The sequence below is a fragment of the Lacerta agilis genome, chromosome 14, assembly GCF_009819535.1.
Source record: "Lacerta agilis isolate rLacAgi1 chromosome 14, rLacAgi1.pri, whole genome shotgun sequence".
Lineage (NCBI taxonomy): Eukaryota > Metazoa > Chordata > Lepidosauria > Squamata > Lacertidae > Lacerta > Lacerta agilis.
The window spans coordinates 30,275,257-30,300,504 of record NC_046325.1 but is presented as its reverse complement, the minus strand read 5'-3'; the positions used below and the strand labels follow the sequence as shown (position 1 = coordinate 30,300,504).

General features: G+C 45.7%; 2 protein-coding genes across 15 annotated transcripts in view; one reads left to right on the top strand and one right to left on the bottom strand.

Annotated features, from left to right (window-relative positions):
* The window catches only part of ARHGAP23 (Rho GTPase activating protein 23), a 168,192-nt gene extending 161,413 nt beyond the window's left edge, over nucleotides 1-6,779 (top strand). For all 3 annotated transcript variants that reach the window (XM_033170556.1, XM_033170558.1, XM_033170557.1), the window contains one exon: nucleotides 541-6,779. In XM_033170556.1, coding sequence (XP_033026447.1) covers nucleotides 541-1,722 — 1,182 coding nt within the window. In that variant the 3' untranslated portion in view covers nucleotides 1,723-6,779. The remainder of the gene's footprint in view (nucleotides 1-540) is intronic.
* Nucleotides 6,780-13,706: 6,927 nt separating this feature from the next.
* Nucleotides 13,707-25,248, bottom strand: part of SRCIN1 (SRC kinase signaling inhibitor 1) — a 308,760-nt gene continuing 297,218 nt past the window's right edge. For 10 of the 12 annotated variants that reach the window (XM_033169394.1, XM_033169397.1, XM_033169393.1 and 7 more), the window contains 2 exons: nucleotides 20,332-20,472; nucleotides 13,707-14,816 (listed from right to left, as the gene is read on the bottom strand). In XM_033169394.1, coding sequence (XP_033025285.1) covers nucleotides 14,682-14,816; nucleotides 20,332-20,472 — 276 coding nt within the window. In that variant the 3' untranslated portion in view covers nucleotides 13,707-14,681. Of the gene's footprint in view, nucleotides 15,107-20,331; nucleotides 20,473-25,248 lie in introns of all 12 variants that reach the window. The other 2 variants (XM_033169401.1, XM_033169396.1) reach the window with 2 other exon arrangements.

Here is a 25,248-nt window from a genome sequence, read left to right as displayed (position 1 = left end):
GACTTTCCCGTTTTATACTTACCGCCAGGGCAAATGTAAAAGCACTTGTGAGAATTGCAAAACTGCATTCATGATACTGAATATGATGCTCTCTGTTAGGGCATGTAAACAGACCAGTGAGTTAAGGGGTTGACCAGTCTTGTAACCCAGGGGTTCCGTAACCATGCTCTGAGGGCCTGTAGTCTTCATTCAGGTGGTGCACGGCACGTCCCCATTCAAAATTCCTATTGGGGTTTTTTAATTACTTGCATTTTTCTCCCTTTTGTTTCTTTCATCGTATTACAGTTTAATTTCTGTGCAACGCAAATTAGAACAGAATAACATACAATGTAAGAAGTAAAAGAAGAAAGGCAGAAAAATCATTAAGTATCAGTATCAATATCATTAAGTGGTCCGCCAAGACCACCAGCAAATTTCAAGTGGTGGTGGTGGGGCGGAGTTTGGGGACCACAAGGCCTGAACATTTCTACCTTGTCTGCTTTGGACAGCTTTTCCCAGGCATAACTCTCTCCCTCCCAACCCCTTTTGCCCTTGCTGCAGGCTTCGTGGGGCTCCCGGAAGGAGCACTATCACAAGGAGATGCTTGCCATCTCCTTCATCTCAGCTGTCAACCGCAAGAGGAAGAAGCGGAGAGAGGCCAAGCGTTTCGGGAGCAGCACAGACGACGACTCTGAGCATGAGTTGGCCGCCAAGCCAGCCGCCAAGAGAGACGAGGAGGAGGTGGGGGCAGAGGAGGAACTGAACGAGGCAGAGGGGCTTGGGAGCAGCAGCGGCAGCAGAGGTCCAGAGCTTGATGGGCAGAGCGGCCCAGAGGGCTCTGTGAAGCTCGAAGTAGAGTTGAAGACAGCGGCACCTCGGGGAAGCCCAGAACCAGCCCACGATGCCCGCTCCATCGTGTCGGGTTACTCCACCCTATCCACCATCGACCGCAGCCTGTGCTCCGAGGTGCAGTCTGTAGCAGAGAGTCGTGGGGAGGAGGCAGATGATGAACGGAGCGAGTTTAGCCACGTGGAAACGGACACCGAGAATGGTTTTGTGCCAGGGCAGGCCGGGGTGGTCCCGAAAGGAGCCGGGTTGGAGGCGGTGGCAGGAGGCGGAGCTGCCGCTGCCGACAAAGCGTTCCACAGCCGAGCCTCCTTCAGCTCCCACCGCCTCATGCAGTGCGACACCCTGGCCCGGCGCAAGCTCTCGCGGCCCCGCTACAGCAGCGAGGCCTCCTCCAAAGACAGCACGGAAGCCCCAAGCTCTAGCTCGCCAGGGAGTCAGGAGTCACTGCAGCCCACGGGAGCCGCTGAGGCCCACAGCCGGCCTTCCCTCACGGAGCAGCTGCGCCTCCGCTTCCGCGGCTCGGCGGACGACATGCTGGCGGTGCGGCTGCGCAAGCCGCACTCGCCTGAGACACGGCGCAAGAGGAACAGCTGGCGGCGCCACACGGTGGTGGTGCCCGGCGGCCTCAAGGACCTCAACTACAACGAGTGGGAGGATCAGCATGTCTTGGGGGGCCCCGAGGCCCGTCCGCTGGATGCCACCAGCAGAGCTCCCCTCCGGGACAACAAAGACTCTGGGCTCTCCAGCCTGGAGTCGACAAAAGCTCGGCCTTCCTCGTCTGCGCTGGGGAGTGCAGTTGCTCCTGGCGGCGAGCAGCAGCACCACAAGGCCGGCTCTGAAGGGCGCTCCGCTCCCCGGCGCACAGCTTCCTTGCGCTTCCACCAGTGCCTCTAGGGGGCAGGCAGGGGAAGCCCCTGGTTGAAGCAGCAGGGGAGGAACCCTAGCTTGGCCATGCCAGCAGCCTCAAACTTCAGTGGAGCAAGAGTCTCTTCCCTGCCCCAGCCTCACTTTCTGACCCCCTTCCCCCTGGTCTTAATTTAATGACTCTCCCGTTTCGTGACTTGTGAATTTATTTATTCCCCTTCCCTCCCCAGGGAGGCAGTTGGAAGCAGAGGCGGGTGAAACGAGGGAAGGGGCTCTTTGGCCAGCTCATAGGAAGCTCTTGCCTTGGTTTTGCTGCTGGGAGGCTACCTGGGGCAATGGGGGTGGCCAGCCCCCATTCCTGCTTGGAAAAGCTTCTCTGGCTCTAGGGTGCTGGTCTGCAGGTTGGTTTTCAGGGCATGTGTGTGAAGGAGAAGGCAGACGGGAAGTTGTTCAGCAGGAGCCTCTCCCTGCCCATCTCTGCCTTGTTTGCCGCCCCACATTTTGCCTCTTTCCCGAGGAAGTTCTTGGGAAGCCCTTGACCACTGCCAAAGTTCTGCCGCTGATCAAGCCCCTGCTCCAATGCCATTCTGCCTCTGAGTCCTCCTTCCCAGGGCACAAGAATGTCTCGATCTTGGGGGGCCCTGAATAGGTCCCTTTAAAAGAAAGCAAGCAAGCAAGCAAGCCACCCCACTGCTCCCTCTGTGCCTTCTCCCAAGATGAGCAGGTGGGCAACCAGCTCCCCAGTTTCCCACCTCCCTTGGCTTGGCCTTTGCAACACCCCTGCAGAGTTGGCTAGACCCCCTTCAGTTGCAGCACTTGTGCCCTCTGGGCATGGGGTGGACTTGGCCCTGCACTTGGAAATTGCCCATGGAGAAACCAAAAACGACAGAGCCAGAAACGCCCTTTCTAGAGGCATGCAGCCTTTTCCACGCTGCTCTCCTCCTACTTTAAGTGGCACTGTCCCGTTTCCCCCCACACCAAGCAGTCCTGTGGTCTCTTGAAAGGCCAACCAACTCACTGCTAGTCTTCAAGGTGCCAGAAAACTCATGTTCTTTTTGGGGGGTTTACCACAACAGACTCCCATGGCAACCCCTCTTGGCAAAAAAGTAAGCATCAGAAGGAACCTGTGGAACATCCAGGTTCACCTTTGGGATTAGACCTGTCGTTTGCCCTTCCTGCCTGCGGTTTTCATGCTGCCTGAAGCCTTAAGAGGTGCTGCCTTGCGCTGTCGGTGTTTGTGGACCTTTATATAACTTAGCTCTCCCTCTGCCACTGAGAACGTGGGTGGGGGGAAAGCCTACCTGTGTCTCTGCCCGACTCCTTGCCGCTCTTCTCTTGTGACAGTTTGTACAAACCACGAGGAAAAATACAGTGGCTTTAGGAGTTGAACAGCCAAGTCCTACCTGTGTTGGGTACAGTTCAGGGATGCAGTTGTTTGGAGAGTAGAGGATAAAGACCGTTAGTACAAACGGGAAGTTGTCTGGCTGCTTTTATGCACTTGTAACATTTCCCAGTAACTCTTGGTGCTAAAGAGGATGTAGAGTACCCACTTGCTGCTTATGTGGAGGATTTCTAACATAAATCCTTTCTATGTAGATTGTCCCACTCACACTCAATCTAGCGTGACATTGCCCCCCCCCAAAAAAAAATCTGTGATAGGCTGAGTGTGAGCCTTGTGTGAGTTGTATTGTGGGTGAGAAGGATGGACATCAGGTACGGATGACAAGCACAGCTGGTTCCCTCCCTCCAATGCCCTGTGCAGGTATGCCAGTAAGAGAGTCTGAGAGATTGCTTAACTTTGCTGTTAAAGATTCCCATGATAACATATGTTGGGATTCCATTCCAGCCTTTGTTCCAGCAACAGCTGAAATGCCATAATCCTACCATCTTGTGCTATGCAGTTGCCCTCCAAAATCCACACGGACAAACTTTATTTGATACTTGCTGGTGCTACATTTCTTCTTAGCAATGTCTTCCCCTCCTTAGTTTTCTCAGTATGTTGGGACAGAAGTGAACCAAGGGCGCCACTCGTTTCTGTGTTGCAGATTAGGGCAGATACTCATACTTCTTGCCCATTTTTTGCATTTCCTTCACAATGAGAGGCCTCTTACTGATTTGCTTTCACCTTGTGGTGTAAAATGTTCCTTCTCGTCCCTGATCTTTGTAGAATCTCATTTGTCCATATGGCATGAGAGAGAAACTGGAGCGGCTCTATTAGCGAGTAAATAGGCATGGTGCTGTTTTAATATGTGAATGCTCTATGGTGAAGTGTAGGAGCTGCTTCTGCAGAAAAAAGCTGCACAGTCAGAAAATAGCCTCACTGAGATAGTGGCTTTTCCCTGTTGCACCCAAGCTGTAGCAAAAGTATCTGGTCACATCAGTAGTTAACCACATTCGAGCAAAGTGCTTTTGTTTCAGCAGTTTTCCTAGAAGCACCATTTCCAGTGCCCATGAAGTGCAGTGGGTGTGTTTTGAGCAAATTGCTGCTTGCCAACCTAACCTACTTGCCAGTGGTGTTAGCAGGCTTAACTGCGATTTTCAGCTCCTTTAGAGGGCAAGGCAGCATTCAAATGTGTTGGAAAGTGGAAAACGCTGGATTTCATAATTTGGGGGTGGCATTTAGAAAGCCATCCTCATCATTGCAGGACGAAAGGCAAACATTGCTGTCATGGAGATGTTTCTAGTCTCCATAGCAACTTCTTGCTGCTTGTATATGTCTGCAGGCAAAGTGACCTTGAAGTTTGCTACAAGAGCTTTATCTTGCCCTGCCTGTGATGAACTCAGGGCAGCGTGTGTCATTCCCATCCCTGCTTATTCACACAGCAGCCTTGTGAGGTAGGTTAGCCTGCTTCAGACGATCTTGCCAGGCTTCATAAACCATGGACAAAGCACTCCTTCCTCGACCGGCTCTTCCTCTTCCTCCTCATTCACACTGGCTTTAGTGCTTCATTCCTGACTTGCATTGAGCCAAGGTTCATTGTTAACACCAGAGCCAGGGATGTTTGGCTGCACATCAGTTAACAAATCATGATGAGAAACTGAAGCCTATGCAGAGGGGAGGGAAGACAGCTTGTCTGAACCAGGCCAGTAACTGGCCCAAGTTTACCCAGCAAGCTGTTTTGGCTGAGTGGGGATTTCATTTCTGCTCTCCCAAGTCTTCACTTTAGCTCTCAAGGGTAGGCTAGTTCATGCATATTCATGTTTTAATGAGTGCAACATTAAGGTAGTGATGTGTGTACCAATGAGCCATTGTGGAACAAGTTGCCAGGTGTCAATCAAAGCCTAGGGTGTTTGGGTGGAGCCGATTCACAGCTGCAGCTTTTGAGTTATCCAGTGTTTGGATCAGAAATTAAGTGCTGGCTATGCATGTGTGAGAGGGATCTGACCTGTAAGGGCTAGCAGTGTGCAAATTCTGTATGTGTCATAGGTGCAAATAGATGCCTTGGTAATCACCAACAATGATTATTTAAAAATCTAGTTTTTTAGTGTCCAAAGTGCTTTATGTTATGTACCTTCATAACCACCCTTATAATTACTTCTGAGAGTGTAGTGATTGTAGAGAAGCACAGGCAAAACCTGGTGGAATTCCACCATGATTTGTGCTGTTTACCTTGACACCAGGACTCAAAATATTTGGCCTGTAGGATCCCAGTTCACCATCCTTGTGCTTCCAGACCTGCTGGCATGTGCATTATTCAATTCCCACGTCATGTATGCAGCAGCTACATGTACTACATAGTCTATGATGCAGCACAACTCAGAGTAATATGCTCATTCACAAGGGCATCTGGGGGCTAGCTAATGTTAAAAATGTGCACCAGAGTATAGAGGGGACTAGCAGAAGCCATGCAGATTCCTGTACACTTTCTGCTCAAATTTAGCAAATTGATTCCACCAAAATCGCATACCAAACTTTGTCCCCTAGTTCCATTTTGGGTAGAATTAGGCTGCAACCCTGACCTTAATCCTAAATGAGATGTGGCATGCTGAGAGTGGCAGGCTTGAATCTGGAAATGGAACCCTGCTGGAATTTTTACATTTGTAGTTTCCCCCTCATTGGGAATGGACTCTGTTTTATGCTCTTGTTTTGAAAACCATAGAATTCTCTGTACTAGAGCAGAGAGATTGTCACAACTGGAGATTATCCACGTATTGTAGTGTCCTTTTGGTCTGGCAGTGGTTGCAGTGTTGGCCTCAAGTGTCTGGTAAATGCAGAGTATAAATTTTTTTATATATACCTGACTGCTTTAAAATGTCTATATGCGTTTTAGAACGTAAGAAACTCATTAGGCACATTGATGACCACTTTTGCCTGAAAGGTGAAGGTTTACATAAGCTCAAGCTCTGTCAAATTGCTGATTGGTTTCTGCAATTGGAAGCGAGTGGTGATTCTTAGCCCCTGCACCCTCCAGCGCTGACATGCTAATGGGTTCTGCAGGGTTTCAACAGAGGGTTTTTTTTTCATAAGACAAATTCCAAAAAAGACTTAAAAGGACAGAAATGTTGTTCATGCTGATAGGGACATAAAACAACTGTAACACAAAACACCAAAAAATGGAAATGCCTATAATTTGTGATACAATTGAATTAGCCACAAATGTTGCTGTGTGCTCCACACTCCGCATTTTCTAATGCACATCTTACAGCCATTCCATTGAGGCCTTGAAAAAGGGGTGTGTGGAGATGTGGAATTTAAAACTTAGCAAAGCTAAACTATTTGCTACACTGTTATGCATTGTTCTTTTATGCAAATACTTGCTGTAAAGTTTTATTTTTCACCTTATTTTGTAAATAACCTTTAAATGTGTAACATATGATAAAAGAGTTTATAAGGATTTTTTTTTAATGAAGGCTGTTTTGTTTTGCTCCTTTTAAAAACCCAGTTATATTGACAGTGTTGATTTTTTTTTTAAAGCACCTGCCTGCCTGCATGGTTTGTCCCTCTTCCCAACTTCACTGTGTTGTACAATGTCAGACATATATATATGGTCAAACGAAACAACTGAAGAAACCCAAACTCTGCTTTGAGGATCTCCTCAGAATTACAGTGATATACATATTGGAAATAAACTGGCTTATTCAGAGAATGTTTGCTCACTTTCTTTCTTTTTCCAAAGCAAAGAACCATAACCTGAAGGCCCTCTTTGGCCTGAGAGCCACATTCATTCATAAGCAACTTTATCAGGGCCACATGTCCCCAGTAGGTGGGGCTAGAGACAGAAAACAGATGAAGAGGCAGATGTGACTTTCCTTTGGACACTAGGCTGCATTCCAGCCGTGCAAAGAACAAGATGCATGTGTATCTACACAAACATGCCATCATCATCCAGGTATGCAAGAGATAGCAGCAAAAACACTCTAGGAAGGCTGCCTGATTTTGTCCACCCCTGCTCTAGAATACACTGTATACATCACTTGGCCTGCTACAATGCTACACAAGTACACAGAGACTGCACAGGGAGTGAGGAGAACAGCTCTTTCTCACAGTGTTAATTTCACTGCAGCTTATTCTGGATAAATTTATGTGCCACCCTCTCTGGTCACATCACTCCTTCCTTCAGCAGTTCAAGAGATAGAGAGGGCATATGCTGCCCATAAACAAACACTTTGCTTTTCTGAATATTCTTGTAAAAAAAATCAGATCCAGCAGAATTGATCCGGGCCTTGAAAAGTACATGGAACGGAAAAAGCATCACTTTCCCAATATTCTCCATCAGCTTTATGCTCTTTTTAAGGGAGAAAGGGGTAACCAACCTCATGACAGAGGGGGACAGTGGGGGCGGGGGGCTCAGAGGCTTTGAGGGCACCAGGAGAACATCTCAAGGGAGTCATTGTGCCAACAGGTGCCATGTTGGTGATCCCAGACCCCCCTCGAGTACACACATTGCCCCACAAATACCAAACAGCACAATGGAATATCTGCCGAGTTTTCTTTTTAAAGAATGGTTTTGAAACAAAGCTTTAAGAAAAGTGTCACGGGAAGGGGGGGAAGAGTATTTTATTAAAGTCAGACACTCTGATAGGAAACAAAACAAAAAAGGGGGAAATTAAAAAAAGCAACCTTCCTTCATTTGGAATTTTTGACTAACAATGATCACATTTGTCACAGAAGAAAACATGGCATCCATAGAATTTATACATAGAACTCTACCTACAGATAGCAGCAAAAAGATTTACAAAAGTTACAGATTATTTTTTTTAGAACTGTTGCTTTCTTTTATAACCAGTTTTGGTGTGGTGTCATTTATAGCGTTGGTTTTTGTTTTTTCTTTTAAAAAAATCAGTTCACAATAAAATCCATGCGAAGAGACACACAACATCATCATCAGTCCTCCCTACACAGTGCCTAAAGGTTTCGCTCTCTCTTTATTTTTATTATATATATATATAATATATATTTTAAAAAACCCTTTAGTATTATTTTTTTCTTTAAAAAAAAATCTGAAAACAACAACCAGACAAGTAAAGCGAGGCTCGTGGCATGCAGTGGTGATTGCTTCCCCCCCCCCCAAAACACACACATACAGACACACTCACTCAATAATACATGCATAGTTTGGTGCTTCATAATTGACGCCTTTGAAAAAAAAAAGTGCAGAACCTTTTTCAAAAAATAAAAGTATTGTGGCACAATTGTTGCTCACACAGCAGTTGGATGATGCCATGACAGTGACACACACACACACACACACTCCCAAGTGCAGCAACACACAATGAAAGGACAAATGTGCTTCAGACAAGGAAAATGGATGGAACTTAAAAGGGAATGGGTTCATGAAACCACTGTCTCCCTAACATCGTCCCTTTTTTGTCCTATGTTTCATTGGTCTTTGATTTGTGACAGTGTGTCCATGTTGCAAGCCTAGGGCGATGCGAAACACTTTTTGCTGATAAGGCAGAAAATCAAGATGATTTCCCGCCCCCCCAAAAAATATTCATCAAAGTGGGAAGGCATTCTCCTGCACAAGGCTTGCTTGAAATGAGCAGGATAGCACCTCTTCACTTTAATGGTGCTCTCTCTATCTCTCACTGCTATTCTTACTAGGGACAAAAGGCTATCACTGCATGCGATAAGGCTAACCCGTGTCCATGTATGCACCATTCCCTGCATATGGTAGTCTGTACATCACTATGCACGCAGGCATGGCAACATGCATCTTCCCTTGCTCAGAGTACAAAACAATGGGTTCTCCAAGGAGGTCTGCATGGATCCTATGGTTGTGTCCAACAAAGTCGTCCCGTTAGCGGAAGGACTCCCACCTGTCCAATGCGATTTCCTCTCCCTCTCTTCTCCCTGAATATCCCCTAAGCCCCTCCCCCAATCTGCTCCGGAGGGTCGGGAAAAACTCCGGAACAGATTTGTGGGGGGAGGCACTGGAAGAGGGGGACAGGAAGCCCAGTTGCACAAGCAGTTCTTGTGCTAGTGGATGTAATGGGAACATTTGGTTTCCCCACACATTGCTGAACTCCAACTCCCATAGCCTGGGTTGATAGGAGCTGGAGTTCAGCAACATGGGGGGGGGGCAAAGATTCCCCACACCTGCGTTAACATGATAACTTTGTTGGATACAACCCCTTTGTGATCAAGTGCAGCCCCAACTGAGCTTTGGCAAGGCTGCATCATCGGATGGCCTGGTAAGGCTAAAGAAGGTGAAAACAATGCATTCAGAATGACTGTAAAAGCTATTACCAGAAAAAGGCATTCTCTCTCCCTTTTCCACATCAACAGAGCAGGGATCTAGCAAATGCTAACACTTAACATCAACTGGGCAGTTACAGCCTCTGTGCACTGTGGGCAAAATGTGTGGGAACATTTTCCACTTCTCTGTTCTGTAAATTGGGTACTCATTAACAAAGTTTGTATTTTTTTTCTACCCTTTAGTACTCACTCTCACTCAGCACTTAAGTATGTGTTGGGTAGGGATTTTGATTCATGCTGGGACCATGTGTGTAGGCATAGCAGAGGAGGGCTGTATTGGCTTCCCATCATTTTCAATCTGAGTCTGATTTTCCCTGTGTCCTGGTGGTTATGTGCGAATATTCACTAAAAGCACAAAAAGGAATTCCCTGCAGCAAGCTGCGCATGCACCGCCCCAAATAAATTACAGAAATTCTCCAGATTAAATCTGAAGAGAGGTGGAGCAGAAGGCAGGAGTGCAGAGAGCCCGTGGAGCAATAACGGACTCAAATGGGGAAATCCACTCATCCCTTAGTCACAGCAGCTGTGGTTAAGTGAGCGGAGAAAATGCTGAATTTCCCTCTCCTTCCAATGCATGTTGATGGGTGAACTGGGGTTTCTACATCCACATTATTGAGTGTGAGTAAATAAACCAGAGCTGGCAGATGATGACTCTTAATCCAGATTAAATGTAGCAGAGTCTGAGTGAACCTATGCTGTAAGGGCTCTCAACCCTACAGTACCATCTGTGCTCTAAAACCCTGTGCTTTAGATTTTGGTTGTGAAGTGTATCTCCACTTTTGAACTAAAGTGATTGATCGTTTTTCTCCCAGTCCCTTGGATTCTTACCCTGTGTTCCTGTTCTGCAGATGAAATCGCTGTTTACTTATTGCAGCCTCCCCTTCATATGCCACTCTCCAGACATTTTGGACTGCAACTTCCACCAGCTCCAGCCAGCATGGTTGTGTTGGAAGGTGTAGTCTGAAATATCTGGAGAGCACCAGACTGGGGAAGGGATGTTTGGCCACCTCAAGCTACTCATTATTTGCAGTGAGTGCATAGCTATTTGGAAATTGGTCTTACTCCAGAATTGTGTGTGTGTGTGTTTGTAACTTAAACAAGCATCCTTTCTCTTCTGAAGCCTCACAGAACAGACATTCTAAGGGCAATTCTATACACTTTTTTCTACCTCTTTAACTGCCACGGAGTCCTCCCCAGAATGCTATAAAAGGTACCGGTAGTGGTTTGCTGAGCTGCTAAGAATTCTGCATGAAAGATCCCTAACCTGTCTCACAGAATAGGGTTCCCTGGGGAGGGGGGAAGGCCTTTAAACCCTCGAGGCAAACACCAACACAACAATTCCCAAGGCAACTCACACATTGCCAGAGAGGAGGAAATGCATTCAAGCAAAAGAGGAGGCGGATTTTCACAAAAATGTGAAACAGCTGTTACGATTTCAAACAGAAATGCAAAGCATCTCACCATGATGGGGAAGTCTGTGTCCAGGTGGCCCGCTCTGTCTCTGTCTCCGCTCTCCTCTCCAGGCAGCAACTGAGGATGGGCAATTTTCAGGCGCCTGCTTGTTCTCCCTTGCAAGGATTCTTTACCTTTAAACCCGACTGCCCTGTAAGTAGAGGACTCCTCCCAAAGCTGTGTAGAGTAGGCCACCCGGGAAGCCAGTTATTAAGCGGACATGCCTTTAAAGCCCCTGCTCAGTGACTCAAAGCCCTACCTCCCCTGCCCATCTCTGTCAGGCCTTGGTCCCTCTGGGCTGCAAAACAAGGGAATTCTCACGAAGAAAGATGCAATGGGATAATGGACACTGCTGGCTCCATTCGTGCCAGTGATGGACATAGAGAGGGAATATGAAAGTAACAGACAATCGGAAACAGACAATAGCAAGCCCCAGAGATGGAATGTTACCTTTGCGGAAGGGTTTCTAAACTCTGAAAGACTCTGGCGTGAGCCCCATAGACGCGATTGGAGCTGCCCAAGAGCAAAAACGCTTCCCCGTGGATCGTGGCCTCTAGATCTACTTTGCATCATCATCATCACCCCCACCACCTTTGATAGTTTCTAAAAGTACAAAGAGCTACGTACATAATTTAATCAGGGGAAAAAACACACACCATTCTTCCTCCCCCCCTAAATATACTAGACACAACAAGGATTTCTTTTTCTTTTTTCCTCAGTATTTATATATATATATTTATATTACGTATATTATATATATATAATATGTAAATATATTTCTTAAAACAAATATATAAAATGTTAAGACACTTCACTTAAATGTAAAGAGGTTGCTTTTTTTCTTCCATGTTTGTTTGCTGCAATCCTAAGAAATTGCATTTATGGACTGTTGTTTGTTGCTGTTTGTTGTTACATATTTGATTTTTTTGACTTTTTTAAACTTTGTTATTCAAAAAAAGGCTCTCTTAAAATCTTTATACAAAAATGATTGATTTACAAAAAAGAAAAAGAAGAAAAACCATAAAAAACCAATTCCCCGCAGCGTTTCCCCCCCACCAAAATATTCTGAGAATAATAGAATTAAAAAGGACGAGCTAGTCAACAAAACAAGGAGTGATTACATCTTGTATTATGTTGCATACAGACTCATTTCTTTTCTTTTCTTTTTTACAGTAGCACGCCATTTTGCTATACATGTAGAGGCACGTTTTCACATGTGCACCCATGCCACATTAATATATTTCTTCATTTTCTGCCTGTGCTTAACATTTTAGGCCAACCAACCTGCTCCAGCCTGGTGAGCTGCGGCTGTTTTGGACTACAACTCCCATCAGCACGCACTGGCTGGGGCTGATGGGAGTTGTAGTGCAATACATTGGAGGGGCACCAAGCTGGCGAAGGCTGTTTCCTGTTCATTCAATGACTCTTGTGCAGGATGACATTGCAAGGAACACCCCCCCCCCCACACACACCCTGGATTGCCATTCCGAACACACACCTGCGTACAGTGGTGCCCCGCTAGACGAAAATAATTCGTTCTGCGAAAATTTCCGTCTAGCGGGTTTTTCATCTAGCGAAGCGGCAATGACAGCCGCGCTTTCGCTAGACGAAGAAAAAAAAAGACGAAAACATTCGTCTTGTGAGGCAGCCTTCCGCTAGACGAATGCCTTCGTCTAGTGAGTTTTTCGTCTTGCGAGGCATTCGTCTAGCGGGGCACCACTGTATTGTACTTTTATCTGAAGAAAGCCTCCATGGCTACAAACTCTCCCTGTCTTTCTCGCTGGGCCTTTGCAACTCAGCTGTTGACATACGACATCCTTTCCTCCCCCCACCATCCCCATGCCTCACTTGTATCTCCCTCCTTGTGCTGTAATCATTATCCTTTTTCAACTCCCCTCTGTGCTTTCGCAGCCCAAATGCCACACGCAATCTTTCAGGAAAAACCCAAAAGCTTCCACCTCTCGCAGATCAAGAATAAACACAGCTCTAAAAACCCACCGAACCTTTTGCCCAAAGCTGATTTTTTACTATCCAAGCCCAAGAAAAAGGTCCCCAGAGGTATAAACTTGAGCTTTGTGGCCAATCACCCCATTGGCAGGACTAAGCCTATTTAAAAAACCCCGTCTGTGCCAGTCTTATTTGGGGGCACAATCCAATGGGGAATTCTCCTGTGCAAACCCCACTGAAACAAAGGACTTTCCCAACAGTCCTTTGTTTCGCTCTACAGCCCTGCCATCCTCCTCTCCTGGCCTGGAAGAGTCTCCACAGGCGGTTGGGTGGCAGGTAGATTTTCTGCCCATGCCAGCCATCCTGGCTACGCAGTGCTTTTCTTTTTCCAGCAAGGCTCCACAGTCTATCCTAGGAGGAACCTTTGCAGGAACTGAGCAAAGGAGAGTCGCCTGTTCACCTGCCTCCATTGTCTTTTGCCCACCAAAATCTTGTGCTTAGAAAAGGGCCTAATTCCACCTCCTTCAGCCTTCTCCAAATTCTCCCCAAACTCTCCTTCACCGCCCAGTTTCTTTGATACCCTGACACCGTGGTCTCCCTGAAACCTGCCTCCTCTATTTGGTATTCCACACGTTTTGAGGGCTCTTTCCCCCCCATCTCACATATATAGTAACTCAACGGACATTTAAAGTGCTACATTGTGTTGATTAATTCCACAGGAAGCTTGACTTTTCTGTTTCCGGACCCTGTTCTCAACATCGTTCTGCTGCCTGCTTTGGCTCTGACCCTTCTTATAACAGTCTCCTCTCCCCTTTCTTAACAGTACGTTGCTTCTGCATGGTTGAGAAGATTGTGAGGGGGCGGCGGGGGGGGGGAGCATTATTACAGGCTCAAAATTCAGTGCTCCCCTCCCCCCCCAGTCTTTGCTTTTCTTCCAAATTTAATCCAATGGCTTGGAAGAAAGAAAAAAATACACAACACCACACACAGATATTTCGGTTTGCGATGTGTACGCACACACACAAGTTCTGCCCCACTTTCCAGAACAGTCTTTGATACAGCAAGTAAACAACAGAATCCCACAAAATGGAAGCATACACATGCCCCAAGGTCAAAACACCGTTGATTCATGAATGACTCAGCACACACCTACAAGGATCCACGTTAATCAATTAATTACAACTTTTCTCTCTCTCTCTTCTTAAATGTAAGGAAAGTTGAATAGCAGCAAATGTCCATGGGGTTCTGAGGCATCTTCAGAAATTGGTTGCTCCCCTCCCCCCCTTTTATAAGCCTCTGTAGTGATTCTGCCCCCTTCCTCCCACCCCATCGTAAAGGAATAGCGAAGACTGGCACTGAGAAGTGTCGTCGTTGCTTGCAGGCTGTGGCAACTGGCAAAAATGTAAATAAAAATAATTCTTAATTGTTCATTATACATGAACAACATTAAGTTGTTGCCAGAGTAGAAAAGTTAAGGTTGGGATGGATGGGGAGTGGGGCAAAGGATGGGGTTGGGAGATCTGAGGGGAAACAGAAAACAGATGGGCAGCCATATTGTAGCAAGAGGGGAGGAAAAGAATAAATAGGTTGGCCAATTTGGGGGAAGAAGATAAGAGAGTAAACTAAATTGGCCATTCTGGATATTGGAAGGCAGCCCTGTGGGGAGCAGGAACCAAGTCCCAAGGCTGGCCATTTTGTAGGAGGAAATGAGAACCGCAGGGCGGCCATTTTTGAAGGAACATTTAAAAACGTCTGAGGGGAGGGACTTTTCTAGGTGCCTCAGTGAGACCTGGGGAGGAGGAAATCACAGAGAGAGACGGCAAGCACTCCCCAGTCCCCCAATAGCAGTAGCTTAGGAAAACAACCAAAGGAGAAGTTGGCAGAGGAGCTTTTAGAATGAAATGGAGGAGTTCCGTGACCCAAAGGAAGTCAGTACTGGGATGGAGGTCCTGCTCGAAGTAGGCTTTTCTGAGACTGGGCTTGAAGTCTCATTCATCGTGTTAGGGTCCTTGGTTGATCTAGCGGCCTAGAAAGAAAAGCAAGATTCAGGGAAAAGAAGAAGGAGGAAGGAGGAGGAGAAGGAAGGTGTGTTGGGGTTGGGGAGGGGGAGAACCAAACATTTTCTTCTCAAAGGATTGCAAGACAGAAAGAGAGAAAGTGCAAAAGAAAGTGAGTGAGAGAGAGAAAGAAAGAGACAAGAGTGGGAACTAAGTTAGGAAAAATTTCTATCAGAAACAAGCAGCATTGGCCAGGCCTGAGGCAAAAGGTCCGTTGGACAAAAACAGAGCACGAGATGAGCTGGTTTCTACAGGTTTACTGGACGAAGGGAAGGAGTGATTGTGAGAGGAAGCGGAGGAGACAAAAGAAGGCCAAAAAAGAGACAGAGCAGGGAGATGGGACGAATACGTAGGCAGGCAACGGAAGGGGGAGATGGGGAAGGGGATGGGGAAGGGACAAGAATTGAAATGTTAGTTTGTGGCCATGGACACCATGTTAGAATGACAACAATATTCATTTAGCTGGGGTGAGCAGGAAGAAATCTGAGGAAGGGGGGGGGTAGGGGTAGAGTGCAGTTTACCACAGAGGTGCTGTTTATCAGAGGTAGCCTCAAAATGTCTATTCATTTTATTGTTCACCTATGGGTACCATTTTGTTGTACACTGCATCCTTAGCTAGCAGGCCAGAATTTGGACTGGGATGGATAGAGGAAGGCGGCTTTCAATTTTAATGATAAATCTTGTTAAGTATGTATCCCTCATAGCTGACATGGGGGAGGGGTGGGGTGGCAGAAGGGAAGGAACAAATTGTGAAAGACATGTGAAAATAAAATACAGCCTAAAGCCAAACTGAACAAGCAGGCTTTCTTCTCCTCGTGGTTATTTTAAGAAAATGTTTTAGAAGTGGGCAATTCTTGAATCCCAGAATCCCTGCCTGAAGGAATGGCTCCATCATAACTGTTTTCCTCCACAAAGGAATACACACGAAAGTTGGAAAATCCTTGTGGGTTTTGCACAAAAGATTGGTGAGCAGGAACAGGCAGGAATCTAGTTGCCTGCCTGTTGCTCTTTGTGAAAGAACCAAAGAGCAACGAACTATAAGGTTAACTAAGGCTTAAAGTCCAATGCAGCAGGAGGAACCCAAACCTTAACACCCATCCATTCTAGGGATGGATATATGACTAGAAGTAACCCTAAGAAGTCCTCCATTCTCACAGATATAGGTAATCACAATTAATTGAAGCGGATATTATTCCAACCTGCTTGTAAAAGACCTCCAAGAATGAAGGTTCCACAATCCTTCATGCATGGTCCTCCAAGCACATTCCATGGTGGAGGAAATTTTTTTATATCTGAACTAACCTCCCTTGTTGGTTCTAAAACTGCCGCTCATCCCAATTGTGCGCTCACCTCCCACTGGCTGCCATTTTGATGCAAAGGGGATCCAGAAGAAGAATTGCAAAGTACTGCATACTTTGGAGACAGCAATGTGTCATGGGAAGTTCCCACAGCTCGCCCCTGCCATCTCAAACCCAACTTTAGCTCTAGTTGCATGGGGCATGCGTGGTCCTTCAGCACCCTTGCATGCAGATGCAAAGCAAATGCAAAACCGGCTCATGAAAATATTATCGGGGAAGGCGTACCCTGGGAAATGTTCCATGGCTTACCACTTAAGGAAACAGCACCTCTGCTTTGTGGCAAAGGGGGTACAGACTGCGGTTAGTATCAGGATGCAGGGACTTTGGGGGAAGGGAGTTGTGCAGGAAGTAGGGTTTGCATTTTATTCATTTATTCAGTAACAGTCCCATTTTGCTCACAAAGCGTGCTTCAAAATAGACCAGAAAGCCACGGCGGGTGGGGGGAGACATGCTCACAGCCAGACATCCACTCCTCCCACACTTGTGGGGAGGAGGGGGTGGTCCTCTGTGTGTGCATATGTACCACAGAGAGGAAAACCAAAGGGCCCTGCAGACAGGCAGACAGGACGTAGGAAAGGGTTCATGGTCTTTGCCATTCGTCATACAGATCTGGCATGACAAAAATAAAAAAATAAAAAAGCCAGGAGCAGCAGGGAATTCTAGGAGACGGGCTAGCATATCAGATGCGTTTGGGAAGTGAAAGGGGAAGGAAGAATAACGAGATTTGTGTGGAAGGGGGTCAAGTCAAGGCTTGAGAAATCAAGGGAAGGAGAGAGGAACAGGTAGAGATGTCGTTGTGGTTTAAGGGATGAAAAAGTGGCAGTTGTTACCTTGCTTTGTGGCCTCAGAAAGTTGGCCAGCCACTGGGCGCACTGTTATAGCGTCGACAAGAACACAGAAGTGTGTGAACCCAGCTGAACCGTACTGGCCTAACCATTAAGACCCCAACCAATGCAAATGCACATGGGGCATATCAGGGGGCAGGGGGTGGGGACAGGAAATGGTGAAAAGGGTTTCCACGCGGAACAGGGAACTGCCACTGCCCAATGCACACACCTGTATTTACTTATGTAAAGTACAGATATATTAAATGGCCAGTTACCTACTGTTGAGACACAGCAGGACACAATTTAAACATGTGCAGCGCCTGATAAAAACAACCTAGCCTCATGGCACTTTAGAGTAAGCGATTTATTGCAGGAAAAGTAGAAGCATCTAGTGCACCAAAGCTTATGTCACCAGAAATTGGCAAGGCTGCAGTCCTGTACCCGGTTACCTGGAAGAACGCCTTTTTGATGTCAATGAGACATGCTTCTAAGTAGACATCAACAGGACTGCCCTGCAAAGACTCTAAGGTGCCATAAGATTCTGTTGTTGTTGCAAAACAGAGAGCTGTTTCACTGGAATGTGCCTCTGATAGATTTGAACATAAAGGTGCTTAACAGTGTGAAGGACTCTGAATAATAATACTTTGAATACCAACAACAACAACATTAATACAAAGGAATTCTGATAATGACAGTTGCAAAAGCTTAGATATCAAACAAGCGGTTTGATGCTCTACAAACAGTACAAGCAGTTAGATATGAAACAGTTTTAAACAAACCAGTGTCTTTCAATGTTATTCTAACATTATTATTTTTTAATTATGCTTGTTGTAATAATCTTTTGAAAACTGATTTTGAAGTCTGGCTGAAAAGTGGTGCATGCAGAAAAATGGGGGGTTGGGAACCAACTTGCCCTTGTGCTTTACTTATGAGTTTCTTCTCTCCGGTGTGTTCACATTTCTAATGGTTTTAAAGCAGGGGTATGATCTAATCACAGAGTTAAAAACTGGCAGTGATCTACCCCCTTTTTGGGGGGTTCAGGTCAAAGTTGTTGGGGAGGTAAAATGGTGAGCTTTTTTTAGGGGAGCCACAGTTGTTCAGTTTCTTTGGGGGGAGCCAATGATCTACCGCAGACGCCCAGTGATCTACTGGTAGATCACGATCTACCTGTTGGACATGCCTGTTTTATAAACTTTTTTTTAAAATTGTTTCTTGTTTCCCAAGTGTGTATGGAGTATACTGTAAGCCTAGAATCACAGATTTTAGAGTTGGAAGGGACCACGATGTTCATCTTTGGCCCAATGTGGGGCTTGAACCCACAGCCCTCAGATTAAAAGTCCCAGGCAACTTCAGCGGCCAGAAGTGCCTGCTTCTGGTTTCAGCTGGTTTGCATGCTGTGGCCTTTCCTAAACAGCTTGGCTGCTGTGATCCATGCTCTGGCATGGGAGCCAACTCCGTTTGCCCCCCCCCCTATAAAATATTTGAGGGGCCAGCCCCTCAGAAAAAGTTGATAGGCATTGGCATTCAAATGGTGTGTGAGATATTGTTTTAATTATGCTCTACACTGATTTAGAATACTATGTAAAAAGTGGTATATAAATATTTTTAAATAAATTAATGGTTATTTTTATGTCTCTCCCCCCTCCCTTTAACTTCTTTGTCCATTTGGTTCACATAACGATTGCAAATGCATATGTGAGTTCTGGGCCAATGCATCGGTTTTGGCAAACAGTTACTCCGAAAAAATCCCAAATACTTCTGTCAATATATATCTTATTTATAAAATCCAGCAGTAATTTGTATAAACTATACTTACGTTTTAAAAATTAGCATACATTTATTTGGAAGTACGTGGTGTTCATTGGGAGGAATTTATTATTATTATTATTTGCCAATATAGCATCTTAATGCCACACTGAAAAACCTAATTTCTCAAAGTAATTGTTGTGCATCATCTTCCAGCCAATAAATCTTCCCCAGAGCTGTTGAGACCAACCTGACCCTTCTTGTAACCAACTGTGCCAACTGGGTGTGTGTGTATTATATATATATGAATGTCAAGATGGGTAAATAAAGCTAAATGGCATTTGGCTTTGGCTTGTGAGTGGCTGGAGGGGGCCGCTTCCACTTTTCAAGAGGACTCTGTTAATAATATAGAGGTGTGTCTTGTGTCCTATTCTCTCGAGAATCCATTATTCCTATCTGGAGCCTCTTATGAACTCCTACCAAGCATGCGGAGGTGAAAACAGCCCCATTCACTTCAATGGTGTGGGCAGCTTTGCACATGCACGTAGCTCTCCTTTCCCTCCCCACAGCTGAAGCCAATGAAGCAAGTGAGCCCTACATAAACATTAGAACTCTTATGTCTGCATAGCAGGATGCTTTGGGTTTCCATTCGAACATGGTCAAGCGATCCGATATAATCTTCTTCTTCTTTCCCCTCCCCACAATGCACCATCTCTTGTCTTTTCTCTGCTAAATATGCAACACTTCTCTGTGTGTGCCATGGGCAGGAAAGGAGTTGGGGCATACACACATGGACATGTTGTGAAATGCAGGGTGTGTGTGTTGGGGGTGTGTGTGAACATGGATTCGATCACATCTCACAACCGATACCACTGCCTTTCCTGGCAGGGAAGAGGGCCTCTGACAATTTGTTGGGTTGCGCCTTCACAAGTGGGCATTTTCCTTCTTCTTTTCAAAACACTGCCATATTGATAGCACGCTGCAGGAAACAAAAACTACTTGCCCCCCCCCCCCAAACAAAGCAAAGCAGGTGCTTAGCCTTACATAGACATAACTGGGCAGGGGAATTCTTAACCAAATCAAGAGGGTGGGTTCCAGTTGATGTTATCTGGAATTCAGGAGATTCTTGAGGAAGTAACAAGAACATGGAACTTTAGCGACAGAGGACTTAGGTTTAGGTTTGAGGGAGATGGGAGTCCTATCTGGACCTCACAACATACAATTTTTGCCGGGTTTGGCTCCAGCTTCTGACGTATGCCTGTGGAAAGCAGCTCCCCATCTCTCTCCTCTACATTCACTGTCGTGACACAAATAGGTGCATCTTCTGACAGAAATTCCCAGCCGTAATTTCTAAAATCGCTTCCAACGGGCATTAGGAATTTGTGTTCAAGTTTATGCAAATATACCTGCCCCTGACCCTGGATCAACAATCCTTCGCCAACTCACCACTCACCTCCGCTCAAAGGCAAAAATGAAGGGATCCTAACAACTCAACCTGCCTCCACCCCAGTGCTCCCATAACAGAGTGGTGTGGCTGCCTACAGATAGACTACCTGTTGTTGTCCCTGGATGCGCATGTACTCCATGCGTTGTTTTATGTGCTTGCTCTTGTCGGGGCTGCCTTGCTGGGTTTGCTTCAGCCGTGATGCAGGATTGACCATCTTCATGGCAGGGATCGAGACGCCACCACCGCTCTGGAGGGAGAACAGAGGAAAGGATGACTTTGGAGAGGTCCTAAGGAGCAAGGCTTAAGTTGGCAATAGGTTAAGGGCTTGCCACCGGCTCTGCTACTGCTGCCAAACACATCTCCCTTCACTCCCATTGGCTGAGCTGCCATGGTGTCATGGAATGTTCACAAACGTTCAACCACTTAGGAGAAACCTATCTGCAGGCGAATTTTGACACACAGTGCTGCTTCTATGGAGGAGATGAAAGGGCTGTTTACCTCTTGCCAGGGTTCTCTTGCTATCTTGCCTGCTCAATTTGTATTGTACACATGTCTCCAAGCTCTGCTACAAAGCACAAGAACTTTTGAAGGCAAGCAAAATATCCTCGAAATGAATATAAGGTAAAGGTAAAGGACCCCTGAATGGTTAAGTCCAGTCAAAGGCGACTATGGGGTTGCGGTGCCCATCTCGCTTTCAGGTCAAGGGAGCCAGCATTTGTCCACAGACAGTTTTCCGTGTTAGGTGGCCAGCATGACTAAACCACTATAGGTGCAAAAAGGACCGTGATGAGTGCCAGAGCGCATGGAAATGCCATTTACCTTCCCGCTGCAGCAGTACCTATTTATCTACTTGAACTGGCATGCTTTCGAACTGCTAGGTTGGCAGGAACTGGGACAGAGCAATGGGAGCTCACCCCGTCACGGGGATTCAAACCACTGACCTTCCGATCAGCAAGCTCAAAAGGCTCAGTGGTTTAGACCACAGTGCCACCCGCATCCCAATATATATATCATAGCTACGGAGCCCCTTTCCCCTGACAGAAAAAGAACTGTTTGTTGCTGCCATAGACCTACAAAATGACAGAACAGTCGTACACTATCACAATCAAAGCACAATAGAAATTGGGGGTTAATTACCCATTTGATCTTCTTCTTGCCCCCCCTTTCTTTGCTAGCCTGGAAATTCATTAGAGGTTCAGGGAGCAGAAAGCACTGGATGAAGGGTTAGAGAAGGGTCTAAACCAGAGAGCTGAATAGCCAAAAGTAAAGGAAGAATGGGAAAGGGTTTTATTTTTAGCATACTGATTTCTCCACACATTTGGCCTGACCCAGCACATGCAATCCATATAGAGAAGTTGGTCCCCACTCACAGACCAGCTGTGCTTAATAATAATATCAGTTAACCACACCTCACCCCCCACGTTAGAGGCCTGAACCAACTAGTTCTAAATATATACCAAAAACCACTTAAGCAGCAATAGAGTCCATGACAAACAATTTAAAGCAATAACAATATCAGCCAAAGCCTTAGTAAAGGATTCCAATAAGAGGCGTCAGAACATTATAATATGGCCGTTCAAGTCTGGAAGGAAGTGGAATGGCTTTTCCCCACCCCAAATCCTGAAGTTAGCTAACTTGGAAGCTCAATGCCAACTCAAGATATTACGCTGCTTGAAGGAGAGCCCAGATGAGCCCCTTTCAGTTATGTACAACACTTTGAAAAGTCTTGCTGCACCATTCAGACACAGGGATGCAAGAAGGCATTGTTTTTAATTCCACCTGCAAAAGTCACAAGCAGCAGTGTTTCTGTTCCACTGCCTTTCATCTTCCATAGCAAACTATGCTCTTCACCTCGCTGTCTGCTGCGGTGATATTATGTAGCTTACATACTTTAATTGTATAAATTACGTTGCTATTACGTTATTCTACCCCATGCATTTCAATGCAAAATAAACAAAATGTAAAGTGGGCGGAAAGGGATATGATTAATTACATATCATTTGCAGACTGAAAGCAACAACGACAACAGCAAATACTGATCATATTTGCCAGATTGATTTTCATTCTGGACAGGGGGTGAACAAGCGAACATTGACCATTTCTGCTCCTGTTTTGCTGGGATGCACTGACATCCCTAATGAGACACGGGTTCCTGCCTTCATCAGTACCACCATATGTCCTGGGAAGACAGGACTAGCCCTGCATAATGGGGAAGACAAACAAGGGCACCCCCCAACTGTTTCAAGATATTACGGAAGCTATTCAATCACACAGAGAGAGAGAGAAAGTATCCCAGGGTTGCTCCACCTCTTCCTCTTTTCGTGTTGCACCTCCTTTTGTCGAGTAGTTTCAGTTCCCAACTGGCACACCCAGAGCTTTAGGCTTGCAGATTTAAAGTGGATTAAAGCACTCTGTCGCCCTAGCACAACTAATCCACTTAAAAAAAGAAAAAGAAAACAGACTTCTTTGCAGGTTAGAAAGTGATGGAGAAACGCATTGAGAAGTGTGGGATGAACGAATGGTTAACAGGAAAATGTGTAAGCATCCCACTAAGTGAATCAGGATGAATGCAGGATGAATGCTGGTTGTCATATAACCACCCTACAAACAAAGCAGAATACTCAATAAAGACTGGATGTACGAGCCCCTCTTTATGTCCTTTTTATTGTGCATTCATGATGATTTGTACTCATTATGGCATCAGGATGGTTATACGTGGTCTCACCTTCAATACTGTTTGCACCTGCAAAAGTTTGGGGGCAGTTACCAGGCAGCAGACTTTTGTACATCCAGTAGTGCAAAGCCCTGTTAGCACATGCAAATTTTACATTTTCTGGATTTGGCCAATAGCTTCCGAAGCAGGGGTGGCTACCCTGTGTTCCTCCAGATGTTGCTGAACTACAACTCCCATCATTCCTGTCTGTTGGCCAGGTTGATTGGAGCCGTTCAGAAATATCTGGAGGGATGTGGGTTGACCACCCCTGTTCTAAAGGCAATGATTTGAAAGTATTCTGGACACAATATAGTCAACTTTAAGCTTTTTAAAAAATCACTAATACTGGAGGGAGAGACCTAAGCATGATGCAGGCTGCCTCTCCTGTTGCATTAACTGGATTAGAAGCGTTTAACTTCAGCTGGTTTGTGCTCTTGATTTGTGATTATTAGTCCCAAGGCTCTTGGTTATCTTGAATTTTAATTGTTCACAAGTACCAATCGATCTTCATTATTACAATCATGGACCTGCTACTGAATTACAATCAAAGAAACGCAAATTTACAGTTTCCGGGTCAGTGAAAGACTGGAATTAACAGCATGGCAAAGGGCTAGGATATGTGAGTGCATTGATGCACATTCACACTTAACACTAGAGTGAATTGTTGAAGGCTATTTGGTTAGTAAGGCACTTTAATCATCCTGTTCCTAGTAGTACATGCTGATGCACAGAATCTTGCCACTTTGATGGGAATCTCCATGATTCTTAACCCAACCCCTAATTAGATTTCAAACAAATACATTCTGCTGAAAGAAGAAGAGTTTGGATTTGATATCCCGCTTTATCACTACCCGAAGGAGTCTCAAAGCGGCTAACATTCTCCTTTCCCTTCCTCCCCCCACAACCACTCTGTGAGGTGAGTGGGGCTGAGAGACTTCAAAGAAGTGTGACTAGCCCAAGGTCACCCAACAGCTGCATGTGGAGGAGCGGGGAAGCGAACCTGGTTCACCAGATTACAAGTCCACCGCTCTAAACCAATACACCACACTGGCTATAGAGGATGTTCTATGCAGGCCTACTTCTCTTTTGTTATATTGAGAGATATATTCCGGTGTCTTACGTTTGTCCTCTTTGTGTCTGTTCTTCACTCACTCTTGCTGTGCAGATCATCTCATCAGGCCCTTGCTGCCACCATCTCTTTACCAATAATTGTCTGTCTCTTCCCTCTTGCATTCAAAGTACAAACTGCTTCTTCTCATATAGTTCCCCTCTGCTTTTCTTCTTCCGAACTGTCTATAATTTCTTGTTCTCTCACCTTTCTCCTTGTTTCACCACTCAAGCTCTTATCTCTGTCTCTGGCATTTAGGTCACCTTTTCCTTTTCCTTCCTCTTACTGCTGGAATTCTTCGCCTCTTTAATAGCATACATCGTGTTGCTAGGCTTTCATGAGGCCTTTCCCTCCTGAATTTTGGTAACAGTCTTCACATCTGGCAATTGATTAAAGGGCCTATCTACTTTACATGGCACTTGTCAAAGTATCTATACCTCTATCTTTTTTGATTAATTAATTTCTATTCCTTCTGTAACTTGTGTTAATAGATTGTGAATAATTGGCTGAGTATTTTCTTTTTAAGAATGTACATCACCTGGCACAACATTAGGCTATCATGATTATTTAGCCAGCTCAATCCCGGAGATCCTGAGCAGACATTTTGTACAATCAAATATTTCCTCTCTTTTTTTCAATTATCATCTCTCGGCCTTCTGCTACTCTAATCCCCATGCCTGGATCAATATCTTCTTCCTCTGATCATCTAGGCATACCCCTAGCCTCCTACAAAGTCCTTCTCAAGACTTGCACCTTTTCCAGATATATTTTTTTTCTGGATCCCTATAGTCTCACTTTGCCTGCACCTCCAGTGCTGCCAGACTTTACTCTGCTAATCATGGGTTGACGCCTATTAAAGTACATAGCCTCTCTCCTCTGCCACTCTGTGCATCACAGCCCTTCACACAGCTCAACCCCCCCCCCCTTTCCATCACAAGGGGAATGGGACTGCAAACATCTTATGACCAAACTTTCCCCCTCTAAGCAGTTCGGATGTTCATGAACCGTCCATGATGTCACAGCATGTCAACTAATAGCTGAAGAGAGGACAGTCACAGGGCCTATCAGCTGCCCAGCCGTTTTCAATACATTATTGCTGCTGTATAAAATCCTAAATAATTTGGGACTGGGATATCTAGCAGATTGCCTTCCCGTTATATCCCTGGTTGATCTTCCAAAGAAGCCTTGCTGATCATACCAGA